Source organism: Pistacia vera, unplaced genomic scaffold (assembly GCF_008641045.1).
Source record: "Pistacia vera cultivar Batoury unplaced genomic scaffold, PisVer_v2 Contig250, whole genome shotgun sequence".
Classification (NCBI taxonomy): domain Eukaryota; kingdom Viridiplantae; phylum Streptophyta; class Magnoliopsida; order Sapindales; family Anacardiaceae; genus Pistacia; species Pistacia vera.
This window is the reverse complement of record NW_022196058.1, coordinates 1,405,315-1,422,278: the sequence shown is the minus strand read 5'-3', so window position 1 is coordinate 1,422,278 and position 16,964 is coordinate 1,405,315. Positions and strand designations below refer to the sequence as shown.

At 34.6% G+C, this 16,964-nt stretch overlaps 1 protein-coding gene and 1 pseudogene across 1 annotated transcript; both read right to left on the bottom strand.

Annotated features, from left to right (window-relative positions):
• Positions 1 to 403: 403 nt before the first annotated feature.
• LOC116132338 lies at positions 404 to 9,016 on the bottom strand (annotated as a pseudogene).
• Positions 8,821 to 16,415, bottom strand: LOC116132361 (RNA-binding protein 28). Its single transcript, XM_031418003.1, has 18 exons — positions 16,296 to 16,415; positions 15,999 to 16,059; positions 15,578 to 15,614; positions 14,658 to 14,788; positions 14,445 to 14,525; positions 14,274 to 14,352; positions 13,841 to 13,974; positions 12,946 to 13,085; positions 12,707 to 12,757; positions 12,535 to 12,617; positions 12,395 to 12,449; positions 12,188 to 12,299; positions 11,213 to 11,690; positions 10,915 to 11,128; positions 10,709 to 10,779; positions 10,184 to 10,352; positions 9,951 to 10,080; positions 8,821 to 9,747 (listed from the first exon to the last, which is right to left on the bottom strand). Exons 1-18 carry the CDS (start codon positions 16,395 to 16,397, stop codon positions 9,053 to 9,055), a joined length of 2,823 nt encoding a protein of 940 aa, XP_031273863.1. The 5' UTR covers positions 16,398 to 16,415; the 3' UTR covers positions 8,821 to 9,052.
• Between the last annotated feature and the right edge of the window lie 549 nt (positions 16,416 to 16,964).

Sequence of the window (16,964 nt, the reverse complement as noted above, 5' to 3'; positions counted from 1 at the left end):
GTCTTTGAAAGGGATTTTGATTTTTATCGGGGATATGCATGTCAGTTTACACACACCTCAACTAATCCTTCGAGGCCTTGAAGTTGACAATAGGATAAATTCTCTCAATGATCACCCCTATTAACAATCTAAATGGATCTAACCAGGGTCTCTTGAAGAATATACAGAGTCCTAATTGATCGTTGGATCACCCAATGGTTTTACACTAGTTGAATATAATTATTAACATAAACAATATTGTAACAATTTTTATTGAGAAATATTTAGAAATGGTCTAATAAAATATTAGCAGCCACAAATAATATCAAACTTTCTATAAATTTCAGCCTCTCAAAACAAGAATTTGGTACCCATCAGTGCTTAAAACACGGCAGTCTCTTAAGGAGTTTTATTTATCACATCATCATACAAGCTCACTGTATATGTACTCTGGTTTTAAGCACTGTGATAAAGAAGCTTATTTACTCTTCACCGACCTTTTTACCAGAGAAATCTTTGATGCATCTCCACTAACTTCCTCAAAAACTATCAGTGAGTTGTGTTTTGACTTCAACCAAGATCTGGGAACATGGTACCTGAAAATGGAAAATATAAGAAACTATCAGCAGGAAAGAAAATTGTAGTTCACATGAATGTCAATTGAGTTTTGGTTCAGAAGTTTTGTACCATTTTTGTGTGGGACTGTCACAACCCAATTGGCATTTTGCTGGCCTATATGTACCAGTGTAATTGCAGCCTCCGCAGTTGCCTTCAGCATTAGCAGTCCAGTATCTTCCAATGCTCTGTGCGTTGATCCATACTTGACCTTTTGTCATGCTTCCCATGTCCAAAGCCAGAGGCTCATCTCCTACTGGTGCATCAAAAGAAGCCTGCAAGTTCAAGTATTAGCACATAAATGTATTGTCCTAATTTGATGGGGCTCGGATTTGTCTCTGCCCATCTCAAATAGTGGAGCTCATAGCGTGTCCTCTTGACTCAAACCTGGATATCATATTTTCAGGTCTGGGGTACTAACTCAGGAGATAACTCTAGACTCCACTATTTGAGATGGGTAATAGACAAATCCGAATCTCATTCGGCGAGGTGGGTAGGGGTATTACCAGTGACACTTATCTATTGAATAAAGATGGAACATTTTGATATCAGGATAATGTAAGCATCCTCAAAATTTCTCAATTTTCCTTACCTTATACCATGTCAATGGCTGCTGTTTCGGTGGTGCTAAGGATAATGGTGTCCAATCAACTAACTGAAATGAATTCCATAAACTGACTGCTTCTCCTCTAAGTCCAATCTGTACAATAGAAGTACTTCTAAGCAGAAAGTTCATTGAATAAAGTGAAAAGTTATTAAAAGGGATAGAGGTGAAATTCACAGACCTTGTATGACCATTTCTGCCAGGACAAGTCAATCTTTCCATGGTTAAGTCCATGGAGAACAACCGGTCCTAGGACTCCTGCTGGATATGACTCAAAATGTGGACCAATATTCTTCAAAAACAGCAACAAGAAAAGTTTAATTTCGGCCAAACTGCATTCAACAAGAATTAGTCTTTATTCAAAATGAGGATTGGAGAACTAACTGGTAATCCAACTGCTACACTCAGCAGTGAAATCTTGTTAACTCCAGCATGAAGGTTAACATTTCCGGTAAAAGTAAATCTTCTGTTTTCTCTTGTCCCAGAAGCAGAGCCTAATAATTTTTAGAGCACTAAATTTTGTTAGCTTCTGACAGAAACCAAAATAATGATATATGCTGAAGAACAAGCAATTAAACAGTGAACCTGAAAGCTGTCCATTCACAAATACATGTAAAGCATGGCCTCTTGATCCTACGGTAAGAGTGGGCTGCTGATCGCCGCGTAAAAATGATTCAGATGATCCTATATCGACACTGGAAACATCATGAAGTTGGAAAAGTTTCAGTGATAAATTTGTCAACAGTATATTTTGATTGAAATTTTATTATTATTATTCTATCTTACTTGGTCGAATACCAAAGATAGTCACTGGTATCTCTGGTGATATTTAGCTGCTCCAAGAGACCACTCACTGTAATTGTTGAATCATCTCCAGCTGAAAATATATCTTCATTGAATGTCTCCCATGAGACGAACTTAACATTTGTGGGCAACATTTGCGCATTGGATGCTTTACTTCTGACCTGCAATGGTAGAATGTGTCATTGAAACAATTATATTTCGAACTGATTTCAATTCACTGAGCATATTGAATTAAGGATAAAAATTGGCTCACAATCTAATCTTACAAACTTTTTTTGACAACCCTGACGTGACAGCTCGTAATTAGTCAGCCAATAAATGGGTAGATGGGACCCATAGCGAGCAAACAGGACCCATTTGTGAACTGACCATTGCGAACCGTCACATCAGATTGTAAGAGAAAGTTTGTAAATGTAGTATTACCCTTGAATTAAAGGTATGAATTTCGCCAACTAAATAAAAGCATTCATTGTCGATAAAATCATCAAATTTTCCTTACATTGGCAGTGTTGAAGACAGCGTTCTTGCAATCAGGAGAATGCTGATAGACCATGGGAAGTTGAAGTGCTATTTATAAAAGTCACCGTTGCAGTTGACTCTGAATTGAAATTTGATAGAAAAGCAGCACAGCCTCCTGATTTCGAAGAGAATACATGTGCTAAATGAAGCAGAAAATGTTCAGTGTCAGGAACAAGATCACGCTTAATGAGTTTTTATCCAATCATATAGAGAAAGTGGAAAACCTGTTCATAATTCCACAGGACACGATATAAGGATCTGCAGAAAGCAAAGCTCTTTCGCATAACTAACAGCCTTATGGAGTTCCTTTAAATGTCCATACTTTGGTTCTCTGATCAACCCTATCATATATACAGTCAGAAGTCAAAACATCTTACTCATACATTATTAGGCTTTCAGATTCAGGGTACTGGAAAAAAAAGGGCTCAAATTTCTTACCATATTCACAATGGGAGCATCATAGTCATAGCTGGTGGTATAAAAGGGCCTCCAGCCGTTCTTCCAAAGTTTGTTCCTCCATGATACTCAAAAAGAAGCATCTTGTAGTGACTCAATCAAGAATAATAAAAAACGATAGCTACTGAAGAAAAACATAAAAAGCTTAACCTACTGATGCAAAGTTCACATCACAATCACATATTTTCCTTTTGGTTTTGGGGAATCAAGAAAAGCATAAAGGGATTTTCTCTTATGTATGACAATCAAAAAACTTGAAACTGACCATGTAATAATTAACAAAAGAGCCTCCCTTCAGAATGAATCGAGCAACTGCAAATGCTATATCTTCAACTGGCCGCTGATAAATCGGCCCGCCAAACTCAGTGAACCTACAAAATGTGTTCTAGAGTGTTATTAAACTATTTGGGCACAGAGCAATTATATAGTAACTGTAGTAGCAAATTTTACCAGCCCCGTCCAATTCTCAGTCCATAATTTTGGTTAAAGGGTTTGTTTGGAGAGAAACTATCACAGTAAAAACCATGCATGTATTTATCTGTCACCAGATTTAGACACGATAGGTTAAATTTTTCTTTTCATATATATAAGTGAAGCTAAAATGGGACCAAAAAAAAAAAAAAATTATTAGGAAATAATTTGCTTACAACAGGATCTGGGGCATCAATTCCTTGCACATAACCCATGGGACTCCAGTCTTCAATCAATGGCCATCTTTGCAGCCCAGTTTATATAGCTCACCAGCACTTCCAAATGCAATCTGTCAGGCTCATACTCATTCTCAATCTGTATTCATGGTAAAACAAAATAGACCGTAAATCAGATTAACAGTATTCTACATGAAATTTAATTAACAGTATATGTTAAAAGGGTTAGTATGCAGAATTTACAGGGAAATCAAAGTAAAGAACCAAAAACAATACCTGTGAGAGAATGATGGGACCCCCTTGAGACCGAATAGCTTTCATCCTTCATTTTGGACAATCTTTGGGTGAATTCTTGCATTGCTCTCTGCAAAACCAAGACTGTAAAATACGGAAACTAGACTGTAACATAGAGCTTCATTGGTATCTTATCCTTATGTATTCATTATATATATACTTTCTACACACAACACAAACCTTGAAAGGTTCATTATCTGTTCTAAAGCTAATGCCTGGCACAAACTTCAACCATACGGAAACCTCTGAAAAAAAATGGAACAAAATGAAAAACTTGGGATGCAGAAGATAAAGATATTACTGGTAAGGTTTTAGAGATTATGAGAAGATGGTTGTCACCCAAAATTCCATTCTGCGCATATGTAAGGCCCTATTCGGAGATAGTACATATAAGCCTACTCTGAACCAGCTTGATGAACTGAACACAAGTCATTTCTCCCCCCAAAATCATACTAAAATCCGCAAACCAGAAAAGAGAAAATGAGAATCTTAAGATAGTTACAGGAGATAATAAAATACATAACCGAAAATGGTTGAGTATGTATTCAACTGAAAGCAAGAAAAGAAGCAAATTACATTGCCAGGAGAAGGTTCATGAACATTCCAAAACACATAAGTGTCTATAACATCCAAACCTCCATCTTGGCTTCTTTATAAGATCTCCACACTCTGCATTATATGCATAACGGTTCATTAGAACCAAAGTTCATATTTCTTGGAAAATGTGAAATGGGAAGTTAGTAAATAAAACTTGCATACAGTTTGAGAGCTTCTGGGATAGTGTATGAGCCAGAGAAGAGAATTCTCTTCTGTTTATTGATGATAAGAGCCTTCTTGTCATAGTTGACATTGCAGTGTGTCACCTGGAGACTTAAGACAACACTAAGAAGAATAAGAAAAAGAACAGCAAGAAACAGTTGGAAGAAGCTGAGTTAGCAGCTTCCATTTTAAGGTGAACAAACTATGTGAAATGAAGTGTGGGAAGAGTAAAGAATGTGAACAAAATTGGAAAGTAGAGGCTAATTGGTTTTATAGTGCAGTAAAACAGTGCCTTTTGTCTTGAACTGTTTCTCACTATATCATTAATTTAATCTCTTGCATGGTGAAGACAACATTGGATGCTTTGAACAATGGGGTTATTTTTTTTTTTTTTCAAGTAGTAGAAAAACAAATAGCCAAGGATTGGCAAATGCCAATAGAACTGCCCAATTTCTTGACTTTTTGGCTCTATAATTGAACCTTTGTGCTACTGTTTTTTCTCTTCTTTTGTTCTGTTCTGCTTTTGTTTGTATGGTAGAAATAGAAATTGCAATTGGTTAATTAAATATGTTTGTTCCTTCTCTTTCAAGTAACCAAATGAAAATGATGAACTGATGAAGTTGACATAGTTTGACCTCTAACAATATATCTCACAAATGTAAAGTGGACGGTGATCAAATATATACATATAATCACAAAAAAAAAAAAAATGGCATAAAAATGCATGTGATGTGTGATGTGATGTAACCTAGGGGTGTTCGGTTCTGGGTACCCTGATTTTTTGAAGGAACCGAACCGACGGTTCCTTGAAATTTGGAACCAGAACCTGTAACAATGGTTCCGGTTCCGAGTTATGAAATATAAATATAAATGTATTCACATTACTTTTTCTACAAAAGTTTTTATTAACCCCCTAATCTTTAATTTATTTTATTAGTCTCGGTTTTAGTTCTTGGTTCTGGTTTGGTTCCTAACTATAGGACAAGAACCGCACAGTAATGGTTCCAAAAATTTGGAACCAGAACCTACCCGTTGACGGTCGGTTTGGGTAGGAATCGAAACCAAACCCCAGTACCCGCCGGTTCGGTTCCAACGGTTCTTTTGAACACCACTAATAACAACAATGGGTTAACCAAATGGTAAATGCTTGGGACTAAAGGGTTCGTTCCCCCCGTAGCTTCAGGTTCGAATAAAAGAACAATTGTAATATTATTTGACACGGATCGCAACGTTTGTCCTATTTTGGAAGCCTTGTTTGGGGTCAGAAAAATAGTCGAGATGTGCATAAAATGACCCGAACGCCCGATAACAAAAAAAAAAAAAAAAAAAAAAGGGCATGTGAGTGTGAAGCAAAACCATCAATCAATTTGCTTAAGGTAAACTTAATATGTCTAAGAAATAGAATGAGAGAGAGGGGAAATTGAAAGGTGAGTAATGTATGTGGGCAGGGATTCATGATCTCAACTGACAAAAAAATTATGCAATTGCAACAAATATAGGTTATTGAGATTGTGTGAGAAATTGGGTGCTTCAAGTTCGTTTAATCTGTGATCCGAAAATAATTTTTAAAAATTAAATATTATTCAAATTTTTTAGTTATAGTTATTTTTAATATTTAAAAAAAGTGTTAATTATTTTTCTAACTTTACACTATTTTAGATGTATTGGAAATGTTTTCAAAAACATTGCAACTCATTTCTAACAAGTATTTTCAAATGATTTTTTTTTATTCAGTATTTTTTTTTTTTTTTTTCATTCACAACTATATTAAGAGAAAATTATTGACTTTATTTATGAACCCATTTTTCATTCAAAGAAGAAATAGATAATTGCAATGATACCTAATTTCATTTTAGCTAGTTAAATCAAGGAATAAGACTATATTTACTGATTCTACTTATCGAATGGATATCCCAATTGACGTAAAGTGCGATGTGATCGAGATAGAGACTACCCACGTCATACTTTACGTCAATCGAGATGTCCATTTGGTATACATAATCAGTAAGTTTAGTATTTCCCTAACAGTATATCTCACCAAATGTAAAGTGGACGGTGATAAAAGATATATGGAAAATTATACAGCCACTGACGGTAATGCACCGAATGACATGACAAAATTCTAACCGTTGATTAATTTTAACTTAATATTAATTAACGGTCAGGATTTTGCTACGTCATTCGGTGCACTACTTCGGTAACTGTAGCATTACTCAAGATATATATATATTATAAAATCAGAAAAAATGGCATAAAAATGCATGTGATGTGAAGCAAAAATCGTCAATTAATTTGCTTTAATTTGTTGCGATATTATGGCTCGTTTTTCAATTTGTTCTCACGTGAAATTGTATGTCTTTAAGAAAACTATTAAAGAATACAATTGTAAATATGAATATAATTTAGAAGTCTTATTAGGAGTTAGAATATGAATTTCATTAGTAAAAGAATATCTCATATACTACCTATAAATATAAAGGTAATGACTAATTCAAGGTTATGAGAGAATATAAGAACACAGGGTATTCAATAAAAATGTTATTAAACACTATAGGGAGAGCATCTTAAAAACTGGAATCGTTTCCACTCTAGATACTGGGTTGACCGTGGTTAGAAACTAGGATTGTTTCCGCTTTGTTAATTATACCGGGTTTATAGTGCTATGTAACTCTTGTATATTATGTTTATGAAACTACAATGAATTTCTCTTATCCATGGATGAAAATGGGTTATACCGAATCACGTAAATATCGCGTCTCTTTGTGTAGTGTAATTTTATCTTTATATTATTAATCTCGAATGTATTTTTTCTGGTACGCAATCTCGTAACATAATTTTCATGCATTTGCTTTAAGGTATAACTTATTATGTCTAAGAAATGGAATGAGAGAGAGAAAGGGTGAGTTTGAATGTGATGGAGAAATCGAAAGGTGAGTAATGTATGTGGGCATGTAACTCGTGATCTCAACTGACAAAATTATGTAATTGTAACAAATATGGCTATGGCCTATGGTGGTTGTGTGGGAAATTGGGTGCTTTAGGGCCGTTTGATTTGTGATCCGAAAATAATTTTGAAAAATTAAAATAGTATTCAAGTTTTTGAGTTATATGTTAATGTTTTAAATATTTAAAATAAATGTTAATTATTTTTCTAATTTTACACTAATTTTTAGATTGTATCCTCTGTTTTAAAAACCGGACTAGTTCGATCGGGACCTGGTAGTTTATCCAGTTCGGTTCAGGTCTTAGGGGTTTCTGTAGTATTTCAAAAGTATAAGGGATACTTGTAATTTTATAGGGGTGTTTTGGAGATATTTTAAAAGTTTAGAGAATAATTGATAATTTTTTGGGGCATTTTTTAAATAAATAAAAAATTTTAGGGACTAATCGAACTTTTTAGGGAAATTTTTGTAATATATTAAAATTTAAGGGATTAATATGTAATTTTTAAAAAATAAAATTGTCGCTGACATCATCGATCCAACTGGCTGGATGACCCGTGACCCGGGCAACAAAACGGGTTGCCCTCTGGTCCGGGGTTTAAAACAATGATTGTATCGTGAAATGTTTTCAAAAACATTTCGACTCATTTCTAAAATAAGATACTGTTTTTAAATTTTATTCTTTTTTTTTTTTTTCATTTAACAACTATACTAAGAGAAAATTATTGACTGTATTTATGAACTCATTTCTCATTCAAAGAAGAAACATATAATTGCAATGATACCCAATTTCATTTTAGCTATTTAAATCAAGGAATAAGACTAAATTTACTGATTAGATATCCCAACTAACTTGGAGTGCAATGCAATCAGGATAGAGACTACCCACGTCGCACTCCACGTCAATCGGGATATCCATTCGGTGTACAGAACCAGTAAGTTTAGTATTTCCCTAAATCAAGATAAAGAACAGAATTGTTGAAATTGACCCCAAGCCCATTTTTATTAACTGATTGATTTCATATAATGATCACAAAAATGTTAGTTGCAAGGTCATAAATTTTGATTTTGATATTCATAATATTATAGGTTTAGTACTGTATGGGCTGATTGGGATTCTAGTGAGAAATTAAGTTTTACCATACCAATAATATCATAATATGAATCACATTCTACAAGTGAATCAAAGCAATAAACTAAATAATTGAACCTTCACTCAAAAAATTTAGTGACACTTCCTCCCCAGAACAAGTTAACTACAGATAAAAGTTTGTGTATAAGACCTTAGATCCAACATCTGTTAAAATTACAGAGATCAGTATAATCAACATACAACAGGCTATAGAATTCAACTTCTCCGAAAAACTCGAACAAGACTCGCATTTGAAGCGATTGTATAGTCAACTCTAACGAGGAACAAAACCTATCCAAAATTATGACTGGAACCATCTTCTAAGCTGTTTAGAACCTTGCTTACCACCGTCGGTTTTGTTAGAACTCTGCTGTGAAAACTTTGACCTGTATTGTTCAATCAGGATGTCAAGTTTATCTACTACATCTCGCCCCGGTGGGTTTTTACTCTTTTTTGGCCTTTTTTGTTTTATTGATTTATCTCCCTTGTGTCTTTCTGTTTGGTATTCCTGCTTCCTCTTACCTTGACGGAAATTTGCTTTCTCGGAAGAATTTGATTTGTGTAGATCATTGGCTGTCATTTTACCTTTGTCTGAATTTCCAGCATCAGGCTTTCGGCCATCTTGGCGATCCTTTTGTTTCCTTTTTGAGCCTTTTGTCTTCCCTACCAAGTTCTCTCTCAAAGGAACTTCTGCCTTTGCACTAGTTGGATTGCGCTTTTGCTTCTTGCCAGCTCTATGCTTTCCAATAGTAGCTTCATCAGGAATGCTATTAGCCACTTCCTCCTCTTCACCATGGTCTGAATCCTTCGCAGCTCTATTGTCACCATTGGATTTCCGTTTTCTAGATGTCTCCATTTTGTTCGGGGTGGCATCCAGAGAGTGGGATTCATCATTTTGCTGCTGTCGACCTTGTATCTTAGCTTTCCGTAGCTTCAATGTTTGAACATTATCAACAGCAAACTCCACAATTGGACGATATTCGGGACCAAAAGTTTCTACAAGTTGCCAGAGAACATTTTAAGATTAAATGTAATAGAGTTCCTGCATTTTGATAAAAACTTTCCGGCATAGCACCAGCATCCTCAAAAAGAATGGTAAACCAAGCAGAAATATAACAAAACATCCATATGTTAAAATGGCCACCAGTCAACATACATAAGAAGAATTTGGGACATAGTAAAATTTTAAAATACACTACCAGGATTATTATTAAGAACCCTCAAGGCCACAAGTGCATGTTGATGCTCAGTGAACTCAACAAACGCAACTCCTCGTGAGTAATTCTTTGTATCAACCTTTCCCTTCTTCATATTTTTCAAGAACTTAATCTGCATACCAGTATTCAAAAATTAAAAAAAAAATGATCTTATGGTATATAAACATAATATTTAACATAAAATGTATAGCAAAAAAGAGATGAAGGTACCAAACCTGTCGAATTATAGGTTTTTGCTTTGTAGCTCGTGAGATAACAGCATCAATAAAAAGTTTTTTAAGTTCTTTTTCAGTCATTGACTTTGGCAAATTGTATATAACCAGTCTTGTCCTTGAAACATGAAAATTAGGAGATTGAAGCTTAGTCATCTTTTTCTCGTGCAACCTACAATGCACCCAAAAGCATTTCAAATTTTCATGAGGGAATTTGAAATTATAATCAGCACCACTCAATGACAGGAACGTTGACTGAGAATGATATAGTTGTTTTTGTTCTTCACAGCACTAAGAATGCAAAACTAAATCTGGCAAATAAACAACCACACCACATGTAACATTTTTCTCCATTGAGAATTAAACGATTTAACTTATTTTTTACAGGAAAGGATTTGAAACAAACTAACACAACTTTTATAGAGAAACAAAAAAAATCCAAAACAAGAGAAGGAAATATAAATATAAAAAATGAATTTAACTGAATTTATGTAACTCATACATTAAATTATTGGAGAAAAGACTTACGTTTTCCGTTTTGACATATCACTACCTGAGACACCTTCAGCAGCTGGAGTCCCCTCAAGGATTAAGCCTTCCTATTAAAATTTGGAAAAGGGAGAAAAAAGAGTCATTTCATGTTGAGACAAGCCCTGCATCATAAAATTGATACTGCAAGAACAGCATGAATTTGAAAATTCAGGTAAAAAGAGAAAGGGATTAAGGATACTAACTTTTGCCAGGTAAAGATTCCGGTGGTCATGATCCTCGCTTTTGGTCTTCTCCAATTGTTTATCATGAGCTGATTTCTTATCCAAAGCTTTCAGTACTGTCAGTTGCCTGCCTTTCAGAAAAATTCCCAAGCCAGAATCAGCATTTGCTGCTGAAACCGCAGCCGTTGCGGCATCTATTGTTTTGAATTTGAGGAAACCAGTCCCTCTTGGTCGCCTGCAGCAAGCACAAGGAAATCATTGGTTTAACTTGAAGAATACAAAACATAGAAACACATCAAACTGAAAATCGAATTCTTACTTAGTGACTTGATGAAGAACTGGGAAAAAAGATTGCACTTCCCCAAATCCAGAAAACCTTTGTTTTACTTCTTCATTTTCAACATCAAAAGGAAGGTTGCTTATGAAAATTGTTCTTTGTAAATCTTCTTCTTCGTCCATCTTGTTAAGAGGTTTTGATTTGCTTTTGCCAGAGTTTTCGGGTTCAGATGCCTCTGATACTTTTTTGGACTCATTGGATAACTTACTTGACACATGAATAGGTTCATCAGAGCCCGGCTCCTCATTTTCCTCAGGCAGTGCAGAATCATCACCAATAGGAGGAACAGAGTCTGCAGATGACGAAGTGATCTTCTGAAGTACTTTCTTTAGAATATCTGCTTCCTCATCAAAGTCAACTTCAGAAGGCTTGTCTTCTTTCTCAGATGAATTCAAATCATCGTCCTCCACATCATCATCACTACCAGTGTCGCTGTCCTCATCTCCTTCATTCTGCTGCCCTGTAAGAGGATATATACCTCAATCATTTGCTAACATATTAATGAATTCCAAAAACAGCAGTAAATTTCCAAAAGTCGTTTCTGGTTTAATAAATAGCAGTGCCTCCTAAGCAAGCAGTGCACTTCGACCATACATGCAATTCAACCACACAGATCAACAAGATTTGTGAAAGTCTTTCAGTCATGAGACTCCATTCTTTATCTTTTTTTTATTTTTTGGGTTCAGATACCTCTTATCCAAATTTAATTGTAAACCACTGGCACCATCTATGCGACACCTTCTTGGTTTAACCAATAATCTTATCATTATAATTCCATCCTTTGTAAAGACAACTCAAAACTTTTTATTCGATACACAACAATTTGTCAATAAAAAAATATACATAAAAAAAAAATAAAAAAAATAAAAAAGGAGTTAACATAACCATTCTTCAAGTTTAGTTGATACAGACAAGCAATAGAAAGTAACCAAAAATTTAGTTAAAGGCCATAATTACCGTCTTCAGATGCAACAGCAACTGCACCACTACTGTAGATTTTCTTTGGAACAGCCCAGTCAACAGCTATTGGTCTTTTACCAAACATTTGCCCATTGAACTTTTGAATGGCCTGATATAACAGATAGAAATAAGATGGAAGTATGTTGACCCTCCAAAAACCTTAATATTTCAGTACTAAGACTAAAACATAGTTCAGAAGCATACACTTTCTGCATCCCGTTTACATGTGAATTTCACAAATGCAAAACCCTTAGATAACCTGCAAAAAAAAAAAAAAAATTGTGAAGTGAAATAATATGACATTTATATTTATATATGAAGACAATTCTGGAAAATTAGAATACCCAGTATTAGGATTTTGGGGAATAAATACATCCCACACAAACCCCACTGATGAAAACTTCTCTTTGATCTCATTTGCTTTAGCCTGGTATTAATTATCAGCAAACTAGTTCAGAAGCCAAGCACCTCTAATAAGAACTTTGAGAAAGCAAGAAGACTATTACTAAGAACAACCTTAAAAGGGATATTTCTGACAATAATTTTCCACTTCTGAGTCTTGGAGCCCTAAACCACAACAAAACAAAAAAACAAAATTATTGGAATTTCACGTAATAATTGAATAACATATCAACCAAACCTTAAGCAAAATATAAAGTAATGCAATTTTAAAATCACCATTGAAATAACACATATATCATTTGGAGAATCAGAGCAACATTACATTGGCAGCAACCTAATTTTCATTTCTTTACCTCTCCACCAAGCTGACGTGCCCAAACGATTCCTCCCTTTATCTCTTTTTGGTGTAACTTGGCAACAGATGCACAAGCTGATTTAACACTCATATAAAGTACCGCTGAAGCATCCATTTTGCATCCATCCTGTGCAAGACCTGGAAGAATGTCAGAAGGGGCCCATTTATCAGAGGAATCCTAGAAAGACAAAATACACTAGTTCCAGTTCATTTTGCAATGTTCAAACAGGAAACCATTTTAACTGATGTTTCACCAAAAGGTCTACAAGACTACAATCTAACATGATAGGACACATTAACTTCATAGATCCCAGTTAAGTTAATAAGATTATTGAGATAGCATTTAAGAATCCATGCTCAGAACCAATTAAGCATATTAGAATGGTACATCAATATGCCAGACACAAGCATATAGACTATCAGAAATGCAAGATAAATACTGCACTTCCATTTGTTGACATAATACATCATCACAGCTAGTAATAAATCCCTTAAATAATTTATTTTCATGTTCTTAGACAACATAAAAAACAGGTACTGTTCTCTGCTCTTCCCCAAAACATCAACATGGTTCCACATGTTAAGCAGTAAAAGAAATTAGGTGAATCAAATTGAGAAAGACATAGACACTATGAAAAAGTAGTGAATGTGAAAGAAATTAAAATCTTCAACACAAAATTGATTATATAATTCTTTCAAATGTAAAGCATAACCATTCCTTAATCAATATCTGGCCTAGGTTCAAATATCATCTAAATGACGCTTACACATGCAAAAGGCATGTGAAGTACATAAAGAGAGATGTTTAAATTGTCTAAGTTTCTCTTCCAAACACCCACCCCCACCCTTGCCCCCAAATTAAGAACAAAAATAGATATAAAGAAATCACTAACCATTTTTTTCAAGCTCTTCCTTTGGAAGAGGATAAGTTATAGAACAGACCACGTCAACACTTCTGGCAAGACGGTGGACAGTTTCTGCCATATCAGTGTTAAGAAGACCACCAAATATGACAGTCCTGGCAACCCTGCATAGCATCACATGGAAGAGAAGGAAATAGTCAAGTGGCAATCTTTCAAAACTTGAACATTGTAATTGACATTCCTTGATATAATTGTATTATGAGCAGAACTTTTTAACTTCTACCAAAAAGTAAACCTCTACCTCTTAGAAAATTTACACGGAAAAAATTTCATGGAAGAAAACTATTGGTGAAACAACTACGACTTTATGGAACTGATGATATTTTAATTTACTTCAACACTAAGGCCACAGACCATGAAATCAAAATTAAAAATAAAAATAAAAATAAAAAAAACCAGTCACCTCTGCTTCTCTGAACAGTTCTCCTTATCTGCTAGGTCAATGGAAAGTTTTGCTGCTTTTCTAGGTTTCATGGTTTTGTCTGAAATTTCATTCATAAAAAAAAAATTGCAAAAATTAAACAAGAAATATGAGCAAACCACAAACTTTGATAAAAGGTAAATGGTTTAAGACCTGTATCAAGCAAGTTTGAAGAAAGCTTCTCTGCCTCAGAGGTTGAACCATCCTTATCTTTCTTTGTCTCCGCTATATCATCTGACTGAACCACTAGTTCATTGAGGGAAAATGTGGGACAAATTTTACCAAAAAATTGAAGCCTTTAGTAAAATATGAAATATCAAGACACAATATACCAAAAAGTATAAAACCAATGTGAATGATAACAACCTTGAGCTGCTTTTGAGCGGCGTTGCTCCAACGAGGCACGATGCATGGCATGTTTAACTCCAATTTTCCGACCTCCAACAGATGAACCATTCTTCATCTCAATGGCACGGTTAGCATCCTCCATAACAGCACTGCAAATGGATGCGTTTACAACACATGAGAAAACAAAGCAAAAAAGTAAGCCTTAAAAGCATATCACCTTTATATATTTTCCTAACATCACATCAAGTAACAGCAAAATTGAACAACTGACAATAATAAAAAGTAAAAACTACAACTGCCATGTTACCCAGGCAGCTAAGGGATTGTGTAATTTTCCATCTGGAATCAAACTAATACTTACTGAAGCACATCTCCAATCAAGTTTGAAGGGAAAATCAGTAAAAGTTCCTAACAAATTAGAAAGAAGAGAACCTCCAAATGGTCAAATTTGTTTATCCAACAGCAGAAATATCAAATCAGGTTTGCATTTTTCATAACCATCCCCAAAATGCAGGCAAGGCAACAGTACCCATGAGAAACCAACAGAAATTTCACGTAAATACCAGAAGCAACAAACTGCATGGATGCACAAGTGTGTACATATGCATAAGGTATAAGCAATCATGAACTCACCCCAAGCAGTCATAATTCAAAAAAAAAAAAAAAAAAAAATCTATTTCAAATGAATATCAGTTACTCAATAGAGGATTCAGACAAAAGAAAATTAGCAATATCTTCAGTGCTTCCCATAGCATTGTTATGAAACTAAAGCTTCTAATTCAAAAAAGGAAACAAGATAGTTCAAAACCATAAATGAATGACAATTTATGATGCTTTTATGAATAAACTGTGATGAACTGCTCAACCGTGAAGAAAGAGTATCAAAGAGAAAAATGCACTTAAATCTCAATCAAAGAAAAAATGTATAACTAACTTACAATTGAACATAACCAAATCCTCGGTGTTCATTTGAGCCTGTGAACATTAAAAAGGAGAAATGTATTAATTTAAACAACCGCACATGCCATGGGCTAAAAGAATTGGACAAACTTTAGAAAACATCACTTGTTAACCCCAAATCCATCACCCCATCACTAAGCCGAATGCAGAGTTGAAAACACTTTGTGAACTTAATTGAAGTTCTTAAAAGCTACAATTGAATGCGTAACAACGCAATTACCTTAAATAATCTACTATCAAGTTCCTAAAATAAGATATTTCCACATTATATTTACAAATTGTAGCTCACTTAAAATAAGATATTTCCAAATTATAGTCACAAATTGTAGCTCACTAAGCTTACACTTTCAGTTCTAAACTACAACCAAATAATAAGATATCAGGTCCACATCAACTTACCTTTCTTTGTAACCATAAAGCATCTCCTGATTGGTCCGACATCACTAAACGTCTCTTCTAGCTAAGTAACAACATAATCAAAGCAGATTATTCCAAAAAAAAAAAAAAAAAAACACTTATAATAAGTAAAAGAGCTCCGTCATGCGCAACATTCAATGCTGTATTTAGGTTTTTAAAATATAACAAAACGAATTTAACTAAAACACGATTAACAAAAGACTTAAAAGAACTTCTTATTTTTATTACACTGAGCTTTCTCGGGAACCAAACAGGTCGATAATTATATTAAAAAGGTACCTGAGAATTGGTGAAGGAGTAAGGCAAGTTGTTAACGAACACAGTGGAAGGACTGTGTTCGCTCTTTTGGCCTCCTTCTCTGTTTTTCTTGTTCTTTCCCATCGTTCAGTTTGGAAAACCGGAAAGGGAAGAACCTAAAATCTCTAAAACCTCGCATCTTTTATACGAGATTGGAACTTGGGTTATGGGTTGGGCTTGATTTTGTCCACTTAAGACACGCCCATTTATCTTACTAAGCGAGCCAGCCCACAGCCCATTAAGTTGGTCCAAGACCAGACCAGACCATACATAATTGGAATTTTGAATACAATTTAGGAAGTGCTTTTGAGTGTGTTTGGTAGAGTATTTAGAATTGTATTTTTGAAAAGGTTGAGTTGGATTGGTATTGAGAAAATAGGATTTGAATATGAAAATGTGTTTGATAAATTTTTGGAAAATATTTTCTGAAAATATTTAAATTATTGTTTTAATCTCTTACATTTGTTAATTTAGTTAAACACCCCCTACAATAAAAGTTTTAAAATTAACAAAAACACCTCCACCCACTCATTAAATGCCGACAACCAACAATCACCATCGAACAGTGGCCGGAAGTCGTCAGAATGGCACAAAATCGGCTAGATCTAGCTGGTAGTGCGCCGATTTGGCCGAAAACGGCTAGATCTACGG

Bases quoted from the DNA above. Each gene is read 5' to 3' on its own strand.
- LOC116132361 (XM_031418003.1), bottom strand. From the start codon at position 16,397: ATGGGAAAGAACAAGAAAAACAGAGAAGGAGGCCAAAAGAGCGAACAC. The intron at 15,615-15,998 runs GTAAGTTGATGT...TAATGTTCACAG, and splicing joins CTTTATGGTTACAAAGAAAG to GCTCAAATGAACACCGAGGA. The intron at 9,748-9,950 runs GTAGTGTATTTT...GGCAACTTGTAG, and splicing joins GGTTCTTAATAATAATCCTG to AAACTTTTGGTCCCGAATAT.